The sequence below is a fragment of the Chroicocephalus ridibundus genome, chromosome 3, assembly GCF_963924245.1.
Source record: "Chroicocephalus ridibundus chromosome 3, bChrRid1.1, whole genome shotgun sequence".
In the NCBI taxonomy this organism is placed as follows: Eukaryota; Metazoa; Chordata; class Aves; order Charadriiformes; family Laridae; genus Chroicocephalus; species Chroicocephalus ridibundus.
The window spans coordinates 119,166,517-119,185,591 of NC_086286.1; the positions used below are offsets into that span (position 1 = coordinate 119,166,517).

Consider the following 19,075-nt stretch of genomic DNA (forward strand, 5'->3'; position numbering starts at 1 on the left):
AACACATTTAGTCTTAGTTGAGGTATTGTTTGTGTTACTTGCAGACATTCTTACAGCTGAGGTGAATATAAATTGCTAGCTCTCTGCACATATTAACAGTAAAAATAAGACTTAAGGGGAAGATCGTAAGCTGGCTCTGCTCTGTCAAAGCCATAGATTTACTCAGCTGATGTGCCTGCTCAAAGAAAACAAACAAGCAAACAAAAAACCAAGCAGAAAATGCATTGCTAAATAACTACCACTGCAATTATGGTCAGAACTTTGTTCTTCCTAGGAGACCAGTATATAACTAAATTTTACTTACTCTTCAATGCCTACTTCTTCGGAGTCTAGGATGTTGGCAATGTGTGAGGCAATAAAGCTTTTCACTTGCTCGTTCTTCTCCTTTGTGAGGACTCTCAAAATCTTTGCAAGATCAGTTGGGGAAGGATCTTTCATCAGAATGAGATACGCCGCTAGACGTTTGTCTGTAGGTGCTTCTCCTTCTTGGAAAGCTTTCAGAAGTGCTGAACGATCCTATATAAATAGAGAAAGGTTTGCACTGATGAGCTGGCAGTAGATGATACTGTTAAACTCTTTTGGGAATATATAGGGTGAAATAATTTCCAGGATGTAATTTTTTCAGGATTGAGTAACTATATCTATACCTTATTTCTATAACTGACGAAAAATTTTTAATTGAAGCTATTCTGATAAAGTTTCTTTTGATAGAAAATGCCATAGAAATTATGATTTTATTAAAAATGATTTTCTTATCCTGTATCTGACAGGTTACTTTTTTGTTTAGAATACTGAGGTTTGATTGTTGGGAATCATAAGTGTTCTGGTTTGCAGAAAAAATCTCAAATTTTGGCTGAAAGACCATTCAGTTTAGGAAAGGGTGGTGATAAGACTCTTCTGCTGCAGGAAAATAAACATAGTTTGAAAATAAATAATAATAAAAAAAAATTAAATGCTTTAAATTAAATCGCATCTAAGGACATGAGCACCAGCTGTTTCCAGGCTCCCAGAGTCATTAAGTCTTGTCTGGAAACAAGAGCATGTCTCTTAGATTAGAAACTTATAGATATTGAAACTTTCACTACACTAAGATGAAGATGCTGTGTATAATGACACCCATTCTGTAGGAGGTGCTTTAATGTCTCTGGATGTAAACGTAAATCTAACCAGTACTATTAATAACAACAACAACAAAATGCCTGTATAAAATAGGGACCTGGCTTTTTCTTAGTTAAATCCATTTAAATCTGCAGTAATTCATCAGTTAAAGCGACGTTTAAATAAGTAGAACTCCATTTAAGACACTCTAACAGGAACAGATCCAAACTTCCCATTTAAGCAGAGGCCATCTATACAGAGCAACTGCATCTCAAAGGAGCAACTCGCATTATGTCAGAAACCTGGAGAACTTCTCAGGTACGTGGGTGGAAACTAAACTAACTAAAGGAATTCTAAAAAAGCTGGAGACGGCTAAAAGGGAGATGGCAAAACTATGAAATAATGGGAATGCTTTCGCATATTCAATAACTTCTGTGAACAGTCAAGGTGAGCCGAAGACAGTTTATGCTAGTTCTTGTGACCCAGTTTACCTCCTCAGTAATGGTCATTTTCCTGAATGCCTGGATGGCTGCTTTCTGAACTGAAAGCGATGCAGCTTCACTTCTGATACATGTCTTAAGAAAAGATTTCAGGTTGGGTTTAGCTTTCTCCATTACTGCACCCATGTTTCCAATAGCCTGTCAGCGATGAAAACACAGAAAGATAACAAACATTTATTCTCCACCAAGAGCAGTAGAGTAATATATGTGCTACAATTTAAAATAATAGCCTGCATAAGGAAAGAAGAAAATAAAAATACCCGAAGTGTGAGGTATGTGAGTTCATCTTCCCCAGAGCAATCAGTGCCCAGCAGTGACACCATGAAGTCTGCAACATCTGTTACTTCCTCTGTCACAACCATCTTCTCGTTGTAGAACCTAAAGAGAGAAACACACCAGAAAAAAAAGTAAAAAATAGGAAATGTCTATTTTCTTTATTCTCAAAGAGCAAATTCATGAAATTAACAAAAAAAAATCCTCAAAAAGTGACTACTCTTAGGTTTTACTCTAAGCATTGTAACGTTTTCTTGAGGTTATTTTGTACAATTACATGCTATCGTTACTTACTTAGTAACAGCGTGGCTCAAGCCGTAAAAAGAAGCTCTACTTGGCTGATACTGGGCCATGTTAAGAATTTCCCGTATTCTTTTTGGTGTTGGAGAAGGCAATAGTCCCAGGGTGTATGTGATCAGGTCTACCACGAGTGGATTCGCGTTTCCAGTTCTCAGTATTTGAAGGACTGCACCATAGCACTCTGGAGTCCCGCACTGGGTCAGGGCCTGAACTGTGATGGAACTGAAAAGAAAAGAGATAACTTTGATTGATTAATTCCCTGTTTGCAGTTATCGCTGCACGTTGCATGTTTGAAATAAACATTTGACAGGTTTATTAAGTTGTTTTAATGTAAATTATGTATGCTTATGTGTAACTGGAAGCAAATCACACAATCGCTTATCAAAAAGAAGCTTCTTAGTTTTACAAGTTATGCTAATAACATGATTAGCTCTGAAAAACAAGAAAGTATTAACAACACTATAATTACACAGACATATCTTTTTTTCTCCACAACAGACTTTCCCACAACTTTAAGTGTTATAATATAATATATTGAACCACTCTGAGGCACTAGCCCCTCTACAGACTGAGGACATAAACTATGTGTAAATTGACTCAAGTCCAGCTAGGACAGAAGAGTAAGGGTGGGGAGTGGAGAGCAGGGTCAGACCAAAGAATCGTGCCCTGCCATGTCTCTCAAAATCTCACTTTCAGAACTGTGTTCTTTGCAATAAGTCAGACTTGGGAGTCTGCAATTACAGTCATTGTCCTTGAGCAAAACGGCACGAAAGATATTTGGCTATAACAACAGATCCACAGGATTGTGCCTGGCATACACACTTGTGACGGTGTCAGGGAGAAAAACCCTGTGAGGGGCTGTTATACTCTAATTCATAGTTCAGCTTCTCCAATAAATTTGGAAGCTTTGATGGAGGAATGATCAAAATGACATTAGTTCTTCATAGAAGCCTAGGAGTTTCAGATCTATTTGAATTCTTATACTGTTGTCAAATATTTAATGTACAAGTTCCAATTAATTACCAACACAGCATTTCTGATGGAAAAACGTGAAATCCACAGGTTTTACTCTCTCTTCCTTCTTTCTCTCTCTAGATAATACTGATGATACTTATTTTTCCGAAAGACACTCTTTACATCTAATTAACCTCTAATTTAACACTGTTTGCAGCAAATCGTCAACTTTAGAATGGATTTGCTCTGGCATTGACACGTGGTGTACTTACACAACGAACTGTGTAACGTACCTTGAAGTTTCCATCATCTTTGGTACAAGAGAGCCAAGAGTGGTGTTATGTAAACTTCTAAGTCCGGTAACAAATTTGTAAAAGAGTCTTGCTCTCTGCTGGTTCTGCTGGGAGGCTGTAAGTTTCTGCAGTTCCTGAAGGATTTTCAGAACAGCATCCCCCTGCCTAGGAAATTTGGCATCTGTACTTTCCAATGCAAGTCCTTTCTCTTCCAGTTCATCTAGAAATTAAAAAAAAAAATTGCATTCTTTATGTCATCATCAAGGAGCTATGTTAATTTTTAACTTCTGCATAAATATAAAACCTGTAGGTTGTTTTATATGAAAATTGTTGAAGTTTAGCAGCTGAACAGTTTCTAAAAAATAATGGAATGGAATGGAATTTAAATGTAATTCTCCCCAAAATTAATAATAATAATACTTATTCATATAAATTCTTTTAAATTTTTATGAAGATGATTCCTTACTACCTTTTATATTAGCACAGTTTGCTTTTTCAACTTTTAATGAATATATCTTGGGAGAAATACGTTATGACTAGGAATAACAAATTGCAAGGCATCTCAAAGTAGTGTGTTTTAGAACCAAATGTATAGTAATCATGGACTGTTTACATTTGGTAGCTGAAGCTAAAAGTTGCATAAGAAATTATGGTTAGCTAAAAAGGGATCATTAAACTCATTTACAATAAGATTAAAATTACTTCCCAAGTAAATTATAACTTTTTAATAATAAATAATAATAATTTCAAAATTAAAATGAAAAGAGAAAGATTATTTAAAATTATAGCGTGATTTTCAACTTTTCAGGCTTTTCCATTTTATACGCCAAACTTTTTACTGACTAAATTGATCAAATTTCATTAAAAATTAGGAATTGTTTTGGTCATTAACTGCATAGTTAATGAATTCCGGGTTTAAAAAAAGTTGTTGTCCCTGTATTTGACATGTATTTATATTTTCTCCCTGTATGTGTATTATTGAGAATTTCAGCTATACCTCCATCGAAATTTCTGTTATTGATCTTTGGGGTATCTTCAAGCTTCAGTGTCTGGTTGACCTCTGTCATCACACCATAGCGATTTCTGGCAAACAAAGAAAAATCGAGCACTTTAGTTGAGTTTAAGTGCCTTTGAGGCATCTTTCTATGCTTTGTCCCTCCTTGAGAACAAAATGCGTATTTAGGGATGAAGTCAGGGCAGAATGTGATACATCATCATTCAAAATGAATATTTATAAAGAAAGGGTATTGAGAAACAGCGAGCAACCTACTTGTATGAGGAAGGCAGAAACAGGTGTTTTTCACTGCAGACAGCATCTCTTATATGCCTTTTCTTTGCATCAATATTGTAATGACAGAATTGAGTGCTTCTTAGAAGGGTAGATAACGGGATATTCTGTAAAATGAATAGTTTGGCAGTCATTTTACTGAATAGTATAGGAAACAAACATAGTTTTAAAGGCTGCCACAGTTTTCCTGTAATATTAACAGTTACAGCATATTGGAAACAAAGGTGCATAACTGGAATCATTCTCACACAAAGACAAAATTGTGCCAGCATCAATCTTTGGTCTTAAGTCTCTTCTCAGGCGAAAAAGCCCACTGAAATTTTCCCTCAGGCCTTACTAACGTGTTTGGCTTAGCAGTTACTTCATGATGGATCCCCTGCTGCCTACCACAAAGGACTCCTTCATAGAAACCAGTTTGTGATTTTTAGAGTAGTTCAGGCTCCTCATAATAGCTGATGGACTTTTTAATTTCACTCTTATTATGCACATTTTTAAGATTTATACAGTAAGCTGTAAAAGTGGAAGAAATTGTAAAATGTGCTTTTTTTAGCATGGTATGAAATCTTGATTTATTTAATTTTATTTGAGGGAAAACACTCAAAAGTACAGATGCCATGACACCAGGAAGAAATCTGCCAATATTCACGCAAGCAACTGCACTTGATCATTGTGGATTCACAACTAGCCTCAACAGCATGTCAAACCATTTACTTTGGGGCATTTAAAACCCTCTTCTCCTGCACATTGCATACACATCAGCAGGGGTTTGGTGGCGTTTTTTACATGAAATGGGAATGTTGAAAGTTTTGACCCACAAAATTAAAAATTTGGATGTGATCTGATAGGTTAACGTGCAATCAATAACGCTAACTCCATCTATGAAAAGGTCTCCTTTAAAAATTCTTGAGAAGAATATGAAAGAAAGTAATTATCCTCTTTCCCTGAATCTGTTTTTTGTCTATTGACTGCCAACAAAACCACAGTCTGATATAATGCAAGGGGGCAGAAAACCCATTTAAGTTTTAGAAGATAATTACAAAATTTACTTATTGTAGTAGTTGTTTAAATGATTTAGTGAAGAATGTTATATCATAGAATTTTTGATAGTATACTTACTAGTCCCTTCACAATGGCAATAGGGCTGACATAATCTCTGATAGGACTGAAGTTGTCACAGGCTTTCAGGTCCCTGTTAATTGAAATATCTTCTGCTACATTTCCTTTTCTAGATTTGAATTCAACTTCACTGTCACACTTTCCATATACAGTATCCTGGAAAGAAGAAATAAGTCAGTGTCTTTGTTTATGCTGTCACACATTTTCTGATCTAGCTGAAAGGCACCCTTTCTCATCTGAATTTCCAGGTCTTTCGAAAATTGTGTTCAGGAGTAACTCCACTAGGTGAGATTTCTTCCATTTGTTAAGGAAATAAGGTGAATGCTTTTCAAAATACCTACCATGGGAATTGTTTTTACGTTTTCTACTGTTTCTGTTGGCACAAGTAGAGCTGAGATGATCCCTCTCTTGAGATTCAGTACATTCAGAGGTTCGTCCTTCTCTGGATACAGCTTGACTTTTGTTCCATCCTGAATGCTGAATTTTAGCTCATGTCTGTCCAAAAAAACCCCCAACGTTAGTATGAAATCATGTTAAAGCCGCCCACATGTTATCAATAAACTTCTGGGCTATAGCTAAAGCATTGTGTTTATCTTGGTCTACCATTATTTACTATTCACGGTTGTTCCTATTACAGAGTACTACTATTAAAGCAGAAAAATTTTAGCCAAGGACATTCTGATATCACCAGACTACGTCATCTAAGGACAAGCAAATATCAGGAGCAATGGCTGGAAGTTGGAATTGCACAAATTCAGAGAGGAGATAAGTAAATTTTTAAAATGAGGTAATTATTAACCACTGCAATAGGCTACAAAATGATGGGAAGGATTCTCTACTAGTTGCAGTCTTTAAATAAAACCTTGATTGTTTTTCAAAAAACGTATTTTAACACTGTCTGAAGCCGTTTGGAGATCTATGGCTTGTCAAACAAGATGGACTGGATACTGAGGCATTGAAATAAGCATGAAGGTGCACAAGTAAAACACGCACTGACAGGCACTGGGTGAAGTGAGTAGCAATAAGTTACGAAAGCAGATAAGTAAGGAAAAGATAAGTGCATAGGTCATTAAAGACCATGATAGGAAACCTGGACTTCAGTCTCAAATGCCCTTCTATTGCACAGTCTTAGTACCATGTCAGCAAAGGAAAATTATCTTAAAATGGCTGCAGATAGCCATTTGAGAATTTGCTTACAAGAAGGAACATTCCACTTGCAATAACCTTTTCAGGGACTACCCAACATTTTCCTGATGTAGATGATATAAATGACAAACACAGGCCAGGTGAAAATTCCGGATGGAAAAAACCCTACCCCACTAGCAATTGAGAACTGTGCCAAGATAGCCCTAAATTATATCAGGGAGAGTTTTGCTGTGGAACCAGCTTATAAGTCTACCATGTTATCATGAAACGTGTTCCATGCCTGGAAAAAACATAGTCAGGGTGGACTGTAACACTGAAGCCTGTTCCATGTCAAGGCTACAGGTACTGATGATAATTGATATTTCTTACTTGGACATGGCATTTGCAAAGTCCTCAGAGTTCTTCGACTTTTTCAGCATGGCCCTTCCCTCAGTGTCAACACCAAAAGTCTCCCTCAGGGAGCAATGCATTGTCCTCAGGATGAAGTGGCACAGCTGTGGTACCTCCAGTTCAACCTGAAAGCACAAATATGATGTGTTTATCCTTTTTTCATTATCACGTTTCCAGGTTCATCCGGTTGCAGTTTTGAAAATAAGGTATTCCTTGGGTTTTGTAAGGTGGCAGAATCACCCTGCTAGCAGGTGTTTGGAAAGATTCCAAAGTACTTCAAATAGCTTAAGGGAACATGGGAGAAGATACGAAAGCAGGTATTTGCTTGGCTAATGGCATGGAGTATGCTGCATACACAGTAAACAAGTAACTTAGGTTCTGAAAATTTATAGTACTAGAAGGACTGTATGACAACTTCAGTCATTACACTGATCAATGTTTAGATTCGGTCAGAACAGTGTGTGCTACATAAAAAAATATTTTCCCTAGTTACTCCATTTCAGAAAAAAAAAAAAAAAAGATGGGAAAGTTTTGGGCAAGGTGGAGGGACATTGGGTAGTTTAATGGTCTACAGGACCTTTTACTCCTACAGCCCTGATCCTGGCTTGAGCATTACCATCAACAGGCTATCAAGCAGTCATGGCATCAATGAGCTGTTTTGGTTCAACTTCTAGAATTGTTTGGTGGACATTGATAGACTCAGCCTGGTAGCACAGGAAAACTGAACTACCAGGTCCTCCCCCTCTCTCGTGTAAAAGTACAGCCCAATCAGGATGGAAATGCACAGGCACAGCAGTATGAACCACCTCTGCCTCTGAGGAGGTCTGCCATCCTCAGCACCTGTCTAGGACAGGGAGGGCTTAGTCCTTAGGACTCTCAACATGTGCCTTTAAAAGAATGATCTTTTTTGGCAAAACACTGAAGGATGCTCCCCGGCTGCCAGCTCCCATGTTATTCAGTATACAGTCCCAATCGATTGTACTTACTCCTCTTTCCCTACCTTGCAAGTGATCTTTGAACCGCTTCGAGAATCTGCTGTTCCCGTGATCCCATTTGATGTTTCTGCTTCATATGAGTAAACATATTTTCTGAGGTGTTTAAATCTGGTTGCATCTTCTGCAATTGGGAAAAAGAGGGTGCTTTTATGACTTGGGTAGGATATGCGTATGACCGTACTTAAAATACACGCCTAGTGTTGTGTAACTAAAATGAATGCCACATATAAAGGAAACATGAGGACCCTCCCACTATTTCCTTTTACAGAATAGCTTTCAGACAAAGAAGCAATGCCTTCATGTCAGCTGGATACTTTCTGAAGCATAAGACAAAACTTGTGGGAAAGCATACGTTTTGGGGCCCACCGCTCTGTTTGATGAGATCCGAAAACATGACCCCATCTGGCCTTCAAATCATGCCCCATTAACATTAATGACAAAAACAGGAGAAAACCTAAGATATGGAACTGTTTTTAAAATGACGCTATTCCTTCTAAATTAAACCAATCAAATGGTAGTTTTCAAATTGGTCATAAAATGATTCCCTTCAGCTCAGATTTTTCCATAATAATTCAAATGCCAGGAGCTGCTTTATCTAAGTCACATGACTGAGACTGAAAGCAAATAAACACAGAAACAGATATAACACCAAAATTAGCATTCATCAATACCATTTCACCTGAATCTACAGAGTATCTTTTGGCCCCAGACCCTCCTGAAACATGATCTGCTCTAAGTCACATATTAGATCAGCAAATTTTACTAGAGTAGACTCTTTAATGGAGATAAACCTAAGTTATACGAAGAGCATCCAGAGCAAGACAAATGCACTAAGTTATGTGAAAGAATAAGGCAGGAGTAAGTGTTTCCAGAGCTGTTTCTCTTTTTATCAAAGGAACCCCCAAAACCTAATGGGCTTCCTCAAAGGGATGAATATCACCTGTGTTTAATCTGCTCCTGTTGCTTGCAGAGGCAATTCATCTGTAATTTTAAACTCTACAAGCAGGAACAAATGTGGTAATAGAGACATAAAGGAAAATTATATTTTGTCTCACTGTCATATACAGGGATATGAGATGATCTTTTGGTGTCTGGAATGTGTAATGTAGGCCAAACAATGTCCTCGATTACAATTCCCTCCCGTTATAACTGCAAACATCATTTTAAACTCAACATATGATGATCGGGCATTTTAAGTGACTGTGTTAGAGCAGTTACTGTCAGTGACTGCGTTAGAGAAGTTACTGTTCCCTCTCTTTAGACTGAGCAGCTCACTGGGACTGTGAGGTTGTTGTGATGCTGAGTGAAAAGCAATTCTCTAAATTGCTCCCCTCTGGTTATTTGCGACTGTCTGAACATATTAGAACCCTGATCTACTTTTACAGAAAAAAAAAAGGTAAAGTAATCTAAGTGTAAACCCACATGTCTGCCATCAAATCTGCTTGACTTTGCCTGCCTATATCTGCCATGACTGTAGCTTACTCTTCCTCTTTTATAAAATATTTTCATGTCAGAGGCCAGTGGCAATGTCATCTTGCCCTTCATGTTAGAGAATTGCATACTTAGAGAGGAGAACAGAATAGTACTATGAATCTCGTATTTACTCTTTGGACTATCGCTTTTTTTAGCTTTACATACTTCAGCAGTGTTTTAATTGAGATTACTTTCATATAATTGCTAAACAGAATTAATATCATCAATACTAGCTCTCACACAGCAATCAGCATCTTACAAACATTTCAAAACCGACTTAAATGACCCAATTAACCTTAAAATTAACTGCTTTAAAAAAATTCAACACTATCCCTGTCACTTTTGGCTATCCTGGACTATAACATTGCTTAACTGTACATTCTCAGAAATTTTCGCAACACCAGTATCCACTATGTTAAAGCCAAAAGGCTAATTATTGCTTCATTTCCCACTTTCAAACAGAAATAAATGGAAAAGGCATAAGGAAACGATCAGATTAGAAATGCAAATACCAAATAATTTATTGTAACAAAAATATTCAAGAAAGCGGCAATGAAGCCCAGACCTTTGAATTGGTTCAGGCAGCTGAAATAAACCCAATTGCCTGGAGATGGTGCTAAAGCATCCAACAAGGGGGAAAAAACAACCCTGAAGATCCAAAGGGACAAAGAACAAAACAACTCATTTGGTACTTTGACCCTGTGGTGGAACATTATGTATTTAACCAAGCAGTCAGGGCCAGGCCGAGTTCATTATAAAGATAGGGCATAAAATCAGCGTTTCCTGAGTCTTGACTTGTTTAAAGAAATTGCTGTCCTTGCTGAGAGAGTTGATGATTTATTCTACAGGTATTTAGTTAGATATGCAAGTGCGATTCTGTGGGTTTAGCAGTCACTGTGAAGGGTAAATGAGAACTGAGATTCAGCCTACGGTGAGGTGTACTGTACGTAACCTCGCCGCTAAAGCTTCACACCTGATAAACAGGGATTTCTAGATTAAGGAATTTGCACCTGACAATTAAGAAATCAACAAAACAATGGGAAGTATTTTCCTAATGGGAGCTTTTTAAAAGTTTAGAAACTCAACCTCAGCTTTTCCGATCTTAGGAAATTTTTGAAATTCTTGGAGCCAAGCCTTATGGATAATTAAATACCTAAAATAAATGGCAATAAAGACTTCAGAATATTGTCATCACTTTTGTTTCAGTTATTTCAGAGGAAGAGACTTATGGGATAGGAAAATTCAGGCTTTGAAAGATATATTCAGTTAATACAGTAACATAAAATAACAAAAGCAGATGCAGAAAATCAGTTACTTGAACATCCTGGATTTCCACTTTCAGGTGTTTCTTCTTCTGTAAAGAACAAAACCAAGAATTAAAAGCTGGGAAAGCAATTTATAGCTATAAAACAAGGACTACGGAAATAAACATACTACATTTTCATTGCAAGACATTTATAATTTATACCAGCTTTTGATGAAGTTTGGCACACCGATGTAAATACCAAAGCGCCTACTAAAATGGACAGTACAGAGACAAATCTAGAGTTGCCTTGATATTGTGAACTAAGACCTCAGAATTGGATCTTTAGGTCACTGAGTTAAATTACTTTGCTTTAAACTGAGAAGGATCAGCTTCTAGGCTAACAAGTATTTTCAAAGGCCCTATGTTATGCGAAAGAGAAAGTTTATAAACAATGGGCACAAAATGTAGAGGTAGACAGATGAAATGTACCATATAACACTGTTTATTTCAAAATTCTAGTCTATTTGAGCACACAAAAATACTGCATAATGGATGAATGGCTATATTCTTCTTTTTGTACGTTTAAAAAAGGACGACTGACAATTAATACTACAATTCTCTGCTATTAAATCTTTTCTGAATATTGAGAATTCATTCTTTGGAGGAAAAGAATATTGATTGGAAGCCTATTCAAGTTCAGTAGAATCATTTGCTCCAATCTGTCTTAGGTATGTCCCACATGACTCTATTTAAAATAAAGTAAAATATAATCTAGTAAATTTGCTAAATTTGCTGCATTCATTTGACGCTACGTCAGTCTTTGGGATATCACACATAAATGCCAGCACTTTTCACAATATTATCTGCAGACTTTCTAAATTTTCATTCTGGGAATTATAAGGTCAACCACTCTACAGAAATAGATTTTAATGCTAGTTACACTAATAGCAGTAGCAACAGTAATACTACTATTACTATTACAATAGTATTAACATTAATAATAACCATTAGAAACAAGGGCATCCTTTAAAGTTGTATGACATCAGTCAACAACAGAATGTTAGCTCAGCAAAGGTGTATTTATGATGAATTTGATCTGCATATAAAACCAGACCTGCGTAATTGGCCCCAGACTCACTTTCTTCCTTAAGGCTCCCGAAGTCTTAACACTACTATGTCGTATTCTAAAAAGCCACTTCTTGGGAAGCAAGGATAGCTCACAATACACAGCACTATATTGATGTAAGCTGTCATTTCTGATCTTAGGAAAAAAATCTCTATTGGCTTACTTCTTTTACTACTACTGCTGATGACTATGTCTCTTTAACACAAAATTGTATTTCAAATGTCAGTGTTGCTTGCCAAGCACATTTTGCTTTATTGCTCTCCGTCTTCATATTGTGTGCAAAATAGGTTAGCAACAGCTGGGATAAGTCTGTATGGTATCTCCAAGCTACAGTATCTCCACGGGGGTTTAAAAGGACAGAACAACAATTAGGCCAAAAAAAATTATGGGAATTCCTTACAAGTTCCAAATTACATTAAATCTGATCAAAAGACACCAGATGACATTTGTGAATTTTTCTAGGTTGGGATGCTCCTATGATTACACAGTTCTACAGAGGGAAGAGATGACATCTTTGCTTACGCTCTCTAATTTTATAAGCCATTGTCCTGTTGATTTCTGCATTGTTGTTTTTTTCATCAGTTCATAAATAAAGCGGCAAAAAGCACTAATATAAAAGGCAGTACTTACGTGTGAGAACACCACTGCTCAGCAGCAGCAAGAGCAGCAAGAGCTGCACAGGGCCCATGGTGAGCCCTGAACCCTCTTGCTGCTTTCTTTTCCTGTTTTTCCTTCCCTTCCCTCTTCACCTCTTCCCTACCGCCTCAGAGGGAGAATGAGCCTTCTGACTTGGACCTCCATTTATATAGTCCGTAGCAAGCAGCTGAGGCAAACGGTTTAGAAAGCTCAGAGCAAATTGCCAAAGGTCCAAAGGTGAGAGTCCCAGATCCCTACTGCACTCCAGGCAATGCTCTGCTTTGGTTGCTGGGAGTCCCTGAAGGCAGAAGACTGAGCATATACTGGAGATAAGTTACTCTTCCAGTTCATTGGGTTTTTTCTTTAACAGAGTTTTAAAAGCAAAACCCCTCAGCTACAGACTCAAACAATGTATTCAACTAAATTTCCCACGTCTACATAGGAACGATCACAATGCATAAATTATAGCTGGAAGAAATGATCACTGCAGCATGCTTTCAGTATAGACGCTGAGAGGCTTAAGGGTATGAGTTTTTGAGAAAATGAGAGTATTGTGCAATTTAGTCATCTTCCCTATACAGGCAGGAGAACAGAAGCTGAAGATTTTTTCCTTTGTTGTGCCAAAAATTTGTTATATACCTTTCTAAAAATAGTTTTACATTTACTTCCAATATTCTGGTAAATCAGGTTGTGTTCTTGTTGAAAGTAAGGTCTTTTGTTTCCTTAGATTCAATTTCTTTTTTTTTTTCCTAATAATAGCAAAAATATGAAAATAAGATGACAAAATTTATCTGAATGAAGAAGATAAACTTATGAAGAAGATAAACCTAATTAAAATATAAACAAATGAAAAACCTTTTAATGAATATGCATATTGGTAAAAAAGACTGATTTTATGTCATAAGAAATTCTAGTAGTTTGAATTCTCTCTCATATCTATCAAAGCTAATTGCAATAAAAAAATTGACTATGGAAATAGTTAAGAAAATTTTGTTCAGTAAATTTAATTTTTGTATATCTGATCAAATTGAAATGTTTTGACATTCCCAAATCAAAATATTTCCTCTTAGTTTGTTGAATCAAAAAAATCAAATTTTGGCTTAGCTAAGCGGTAATTTCTTTTCCCTTGAAATGTTACCATGTTACCATGCATCACAGCAGCTATCCCTAAAGTCTCTTATTTCTTCATACCCTTTCTCTCTTGGACTTCATAGTTAGGTTACATTTCCCAGGATGCACTAGGATCATGTAACTCCCAACATAAGTTCAACCGAACGTTAAGCGCTGATGTACGACAGGACATTCTTTCCAGTAAGGGAGGCATCTTCCTTGTAATTAGGACTTTAATGACATTAACAAGATCGTGTTGTTTCAGTGAGATTTCTTGCAGAAATTTATTTCCTGGATTCATCAGTATTGGAGGCATCAGAAAGAAAGCATTTCTTAGATTTTTCCATTTCGGTTTCCGTCCTTCACTTATACCAATCATAGACACAATGAAGATTATTATTTTTTACTTCCAAAAAGCAACATAAGTTTTAGGGTTTTGTTTACTTTTGTGTCCACAGCTGCCTCAATATGTGTTGTGATACGTAACAATGATTTTACTTTGCAGTGTAATTCTACCAGAGAGACTGCACAAAAATATCGTATTTTTGCCCCTAGCATTTGATCCCTTTCTGCATTGAAACATCAACAGGTTTTGGCTATTACTTAAAATCTATTTATTTGTTCACTTTGCCACTGCAGATAAATAGAGCTCTGGAGTGCCAGCATTCAGAGATCTGTTAGCTATTTCCCTATTTTGCCTAGTGTCTTCTCACTGCCTTCAGGTGGTTCTTCGGGCTCAAGCTGAAGTTGACTGATTGTATTAATATGACATCACATGGACATAAGCAGAAGTTATGACTCAGCCCATAAGCATGCAGGTAACAGGGATGCACCACTCTACTGTGACAGGTTTATATTGCTGTATTACCTCGTCAAGGGACAGCACTTTTTTTTTTCACAACAGGTGCCACAAAATGCCACACACTTTTATCTATTCAGTCATCAAGGAATCCCCGTGTTTTCAGCTCATTGGAAAAAGTCATTACTCCCATGGAGTTAGACAACATCAAGTTCTTATTTCAGCTATTTCTGTGAAATTGTGGGCTTTGACCTCAGAAAACAGTTTGTCTTCCAGACCAATCTGTTTTAACCCGTATTATTTAATTTCATTCTTTGTTTCTCAGTTCCTTTTGGCTAAGTCCCACTCTCCTCTGCGTGCATCTCTTGGAAGTGAAATGAAGATTTTAAAGATGGAACCCTTCTGAAGCCCGGTGACTGTATCACAGGTCGTACATCTTTGCATCTTTTGTACTCTGTATGACAAAGACAGGCAGAGGGTATTGGTGCAGACTGGAAAAAAAAAAGGATGACAGAAACATCAATATTTACTCCCTGATGTTCTACACTGGAAGTAGCTCGTTGGTATATGCTGTATATCTCTAATCTGCATAGATTTAGTCCTGATCTAAAAATGAAACACCTAAATAGAAGTTCTCCAACTGTCTTTGGACTGAGCCATCTCAGGTGAGTGCTGTGTTCCACATTTCTTTTCCCTTAAGATTTTTTTTTCCTTTAGTGCATTACTTGGCAACAGAGAGTTTGGGCCCTGGTGCTCACCACTGTAAGGTAGCATTGTTGAAGCAGTAGGTACTGCCAGAGACCATGACGTTTGTTCACCATTTCCTTCAAAAAACTTAAATATAAATATTAAATTATTAATATTAATATAATATTAAGTATCAATATTAAATTATATTTAGAAAGGAACTATTTGTGGACATTGCGCACCTTTTTTCTTAGGAAAAACCTAATAAGGGGAAAAATCCCTAAAGGAGACAAAAATGTCATCAGCATCTGGTAATTAACCATTACTGAAATGAAGTTTCATGGCTTATTGCAGAAAATGCAGCTCATTTATTAATGCTGATGAAATAAGACAGCTGGAGCTGTCATACATTTCCTGAATTTTGCCAATTATGTCTTCTTTCTTTCCTAAAAATCTTGCCATTGGTTTAGGATGTTCTGCATGTCCACACATTGGTACTACCTGAAAATGAAAAACATAGAACATGCACAGATCCAGAGTAAGTGCAGTTCATATATGTAAAGAAGGTTTGATAAACTGAAGGTGTCACATGTACATGGAAGGACTGAGTATTCACGAAGTCCACCATCTCATGTATTCAGCAGACCTGCTGTGTACAGACTGAATCAATGGTCTTATGAAATGTAGCAAGTATGACAATACTACCAATACGCTGAAATAATGTTGGACAGAGAGATAATTTGTGCATGGGTATTATGGATATGGGAAATCTCTTAGCAATTGTAGAATCGGAGAATAAACTTGGTTTGGAAGTGACCTCTAAAAGTCATCTGGTCCAACCCCACACTCAGGTCTAACTAGATCAGGATGCTATGAGCCTTGTTCAGTGGAGTCCAATCAAATGATGAAGGTGCAATTATTTGACATTCTGTCCTTCAGGGACTTTAGTCTAGCTGCACGCTACTGCTTCCTCACACGTACATGAAGAAGCTGTGTATTTGGGTGCATTAAAGGTACTTTAAATGAGTGAAACGGCTCCATTTCCATTGGAACTACAGCAATTGCTCGAGAAGTAGATGATCAAGTTTCCTGCTTTGTCATCATGAGAATGTCCTATGTATGGCTACATGTAATTCTGGTTGGGAGCAGCCTTCCTGATTAAATGGGGCTACTATGTAGCCATGATTTGAAGTTTGTAGAGCCAGAAAATTGAACAAGTAAATAATGAAACGACTCCTGTGCACGTGGAGACATGTATCTGGGAGTACGAAGTCCTAGCTTCCGCTATGTGTGGATTGCACATGTGGATTAAATGCAAACATAATACATGTAGCAGGGACCAGGGCTCAGGACTGAGTACATGTATGTACTAAGCTGCTTAGATTCCAAAGAATCCTCCTTCCATCCCTTTCTCCCTTCACTTTTTCTTCTTTCTGCCTTCCTTTCTCTCCTTTTTCTTCCTCCTTTCTTCTTTTCTTTTCTAAGAAATATACCCACTACACAGTGTTCACATTTTTTTTTGTTATTACTCATTTAGGTCAAGGCTCAGCACTTCAGGTTCTTTGGGAGCTCCTTGGAAACATTGGTCTTAGTCTTCTACTGTGTTTCCCAGATCACAGTGTCATCTGTTTAGGTCTTAGCATGTCCCTCACCAGAGAAAAATGGTTGTATTTTCTGGCGAAACACCTATGGTGCTAACTGTAACCCAATGGCAATTGGAGGAAACCTTGTCTCCCAAAGGAGGTGCTGGAGGCGCATAAACACACACTTTGTTTGTCTAAGAACCGCTGCCAGAAGCCTGCTGAGGCATCAAGAGTAGAAAAATATTTGGCATAAGCCATCTCCTCCAGAATTTCTCTCCTTGTAGGTAGTGGAAAATGTTTCCTTTTTACATATTTATTTAGTTCTTTTGAGTATATTCCTGGGCAAAAAGTCTGTCTTCTTTTTGCACTAACAAGAAAAAGTACCGATTCTGTTGAACCTCTTATTCACATTCTCCTTTCAAAGTATTAAACCTCCCCAATTCCTTCGTTTTGTTTTGTCCGTAGGCAAGAAATGTACTTTTGAACTGTGGTAGGTTGCGATCTCTAAATTCAGTTTTGAATTCTGCCAAGGGATTCCTACAAAGATGTCACAAACCTCTACTTTATTCTCTCTCACCAACAAGATGACATGGTGAAATGCTCCATGTATTTCTAAAAAAGCATTTTTTCCTTTTTTTTTATATTCTCTTCTAATTTCTTATTTACCTACACCTTCCATTCAAATGCTCCCTTCTAAGCTCACCACTGGAAAATTTATCTTTTACTGTCTCTTTTAGTACTAATAACTGTTTCTGTTACAGATGTGCAGTGCATCTGCGAAAAAGTCAAGACTGAGAAATAACCCACTAACTTTCACAATGACAATCCAGGGATTTCCTGTAGAAAAGTTACATGCTGCTGTTCCAGTAATGTCCATTGGAACAGTGGCATTTTCTTCACCCTTTTTGTCCAGGTTGTAATGTTCCCGTATTGCCAGCCCTTCCAAAATACCGTATTCCAGTGGAGTGTCATAACATCAGTGGTTCAGTGAACCATGTTTTTTGAGAACTCCAACTTGAAAATCTGCGCACCTTTTTGCTTCATCTCTCCCTTGGTTTCAACCCTCCATCATCTTCATACTGCTAGAGCTCATGCTGTCTCCACAGGCTTTCATGTACACAGGATGCCATCTGCGCCTGCAAAATTCCAACTGCTTTCCCAAAATTAATTCACATCACCACTGTGCTTTCTATGATGCTTTTCCTCATCTCATCTGGCCACTTCTGAGAGACTCAATTTGTTTTCCAGACTTACAAGTTGAGTTCATCAACATAGAAACAGTTTCTTTCCTTTATTTACTCTTTCTTTTTGAATATTTATCTGTCATATGTTAATTTTCTACGGAATACCATGTTCCTCAAATAGGCACACTGCAGTTAAATACTTAGCCTTCAATTAAATGGAAGCTTTGAATGTAAGAATTGTCATTTATAGAACTACTGCCTTGCTGTTTTTCTTTTTGCTGGCTTCTGCTGCTCACAAATACACTGAGGAGTAATGCTTAAATCTTTTCTAGTTGTTTTGGGAGTTCATTTTTCCACCACTCTGAGCAGTTCATTTTTCTTTCTGCTTTTGAGAGCTGTTCAATAATCACTCAAAGTCAAAGAGTCTGACAGGTCGCCTTCACTCACGATCTGAGCTGATCCATCAATTTGATAGTTTTAACCGATTGGTATGCTGCAACACAAATTTCTACGCAATTTTACATGGAATTTTACTAGATCATTCCTGAACCTTTTCAAGGCACTGTTCTCCTTAGGGAAAAAATTTCTGTCTTCACGTTAGCAATAGGGAACAGTCCGCAAACAGACTAGCTTGCCTTACACAGCATAGGAAACCCTCGCCACTAGCTTTCTCCTAATGTTAGATAATCAATACTGCAGAATATGCCCCCTGTGACATACCAGCTGCTTGAAGGCCACAGGAAAGGCTCTGTGGACTAAGCTCAGACATGATAGTTAAGGAAATAATTAGGTTTACCCAATGGCTCATCTGAGGAGGAGAAAGAGATTATTTTTTTTCTTTCATTTTACTAAGGCGCTGATGCTATACGAGGAAGAAA

The 19,075-nt window shown here is 37.3% G+C and overlaps 1 protein-coding gene across 1 annotated transcript in view; it reads right to left on the bottom strand.

Moving 5' to 3' along the window:
• Positions 1 to 12,964, bottom strand: part of APOB (apolipoprotein B) — a 38,074-nt gene extending 25,110 nt beyond the window's left edge. Inside the window, exons 1-13 of the mRNA XM_063330555.1 lie at positions 12,829 to 12,964; positions 11,142 to 11,180; positions 8,359 to 8,474; positions 7,338 to 7,483; positions 6,164 to 6,317; positions 5,823 to 5,978; positions 4,689 to 4,813; positions 4,416 to 4,501; positions 3,419 to 3,638; positions 2,166 to 2,393; positions 1,859 to 1,976; positions 1,590 to 1,736; positions 305 to 516 (exon numbers count right to left, since the gene is read on the bottom strand). Coding sequence (XP_063186625.1) covers positions 305 to 516; positions 1,590 to 1,736; positions 1,859 to 1,976; positions 2,166 to 2,393; positions 3,419 to 3,638; positions 4,416 to 4,501; positions 4,689 to 4,813; positions 5,823 to 5,978; positions 6,164 to 6,317; positions 7,338 to 7,483; positions 8,359 to 8,474; positions 11,142 to 11,180; positions 12,829 to 12,886 — 1,805 coding nt within the window. The 5' untranslated portion in view covers positions 12,887 to 12,964. The remainder of the gene's footprint in view (positions 1 to 304; positions 517 to 1,589; positions 1,737 to 1,858; positions 1,977 to 2,165; positions 2,394 to 3,418; positions 3,639 to 4,415; positions 4,502 to 4,688; positions 4,814 to 5,822; positions 5,979 to 6,163; positions 6,318 to 7,337; positions 7,484 to 8,358; positions 8,475 to 11,141; positions 11,181 to 12,828) is intronic.
• Between the last annotated feature and the right edge of the window lie 6,111 nt (positions 12,965 to 19,075).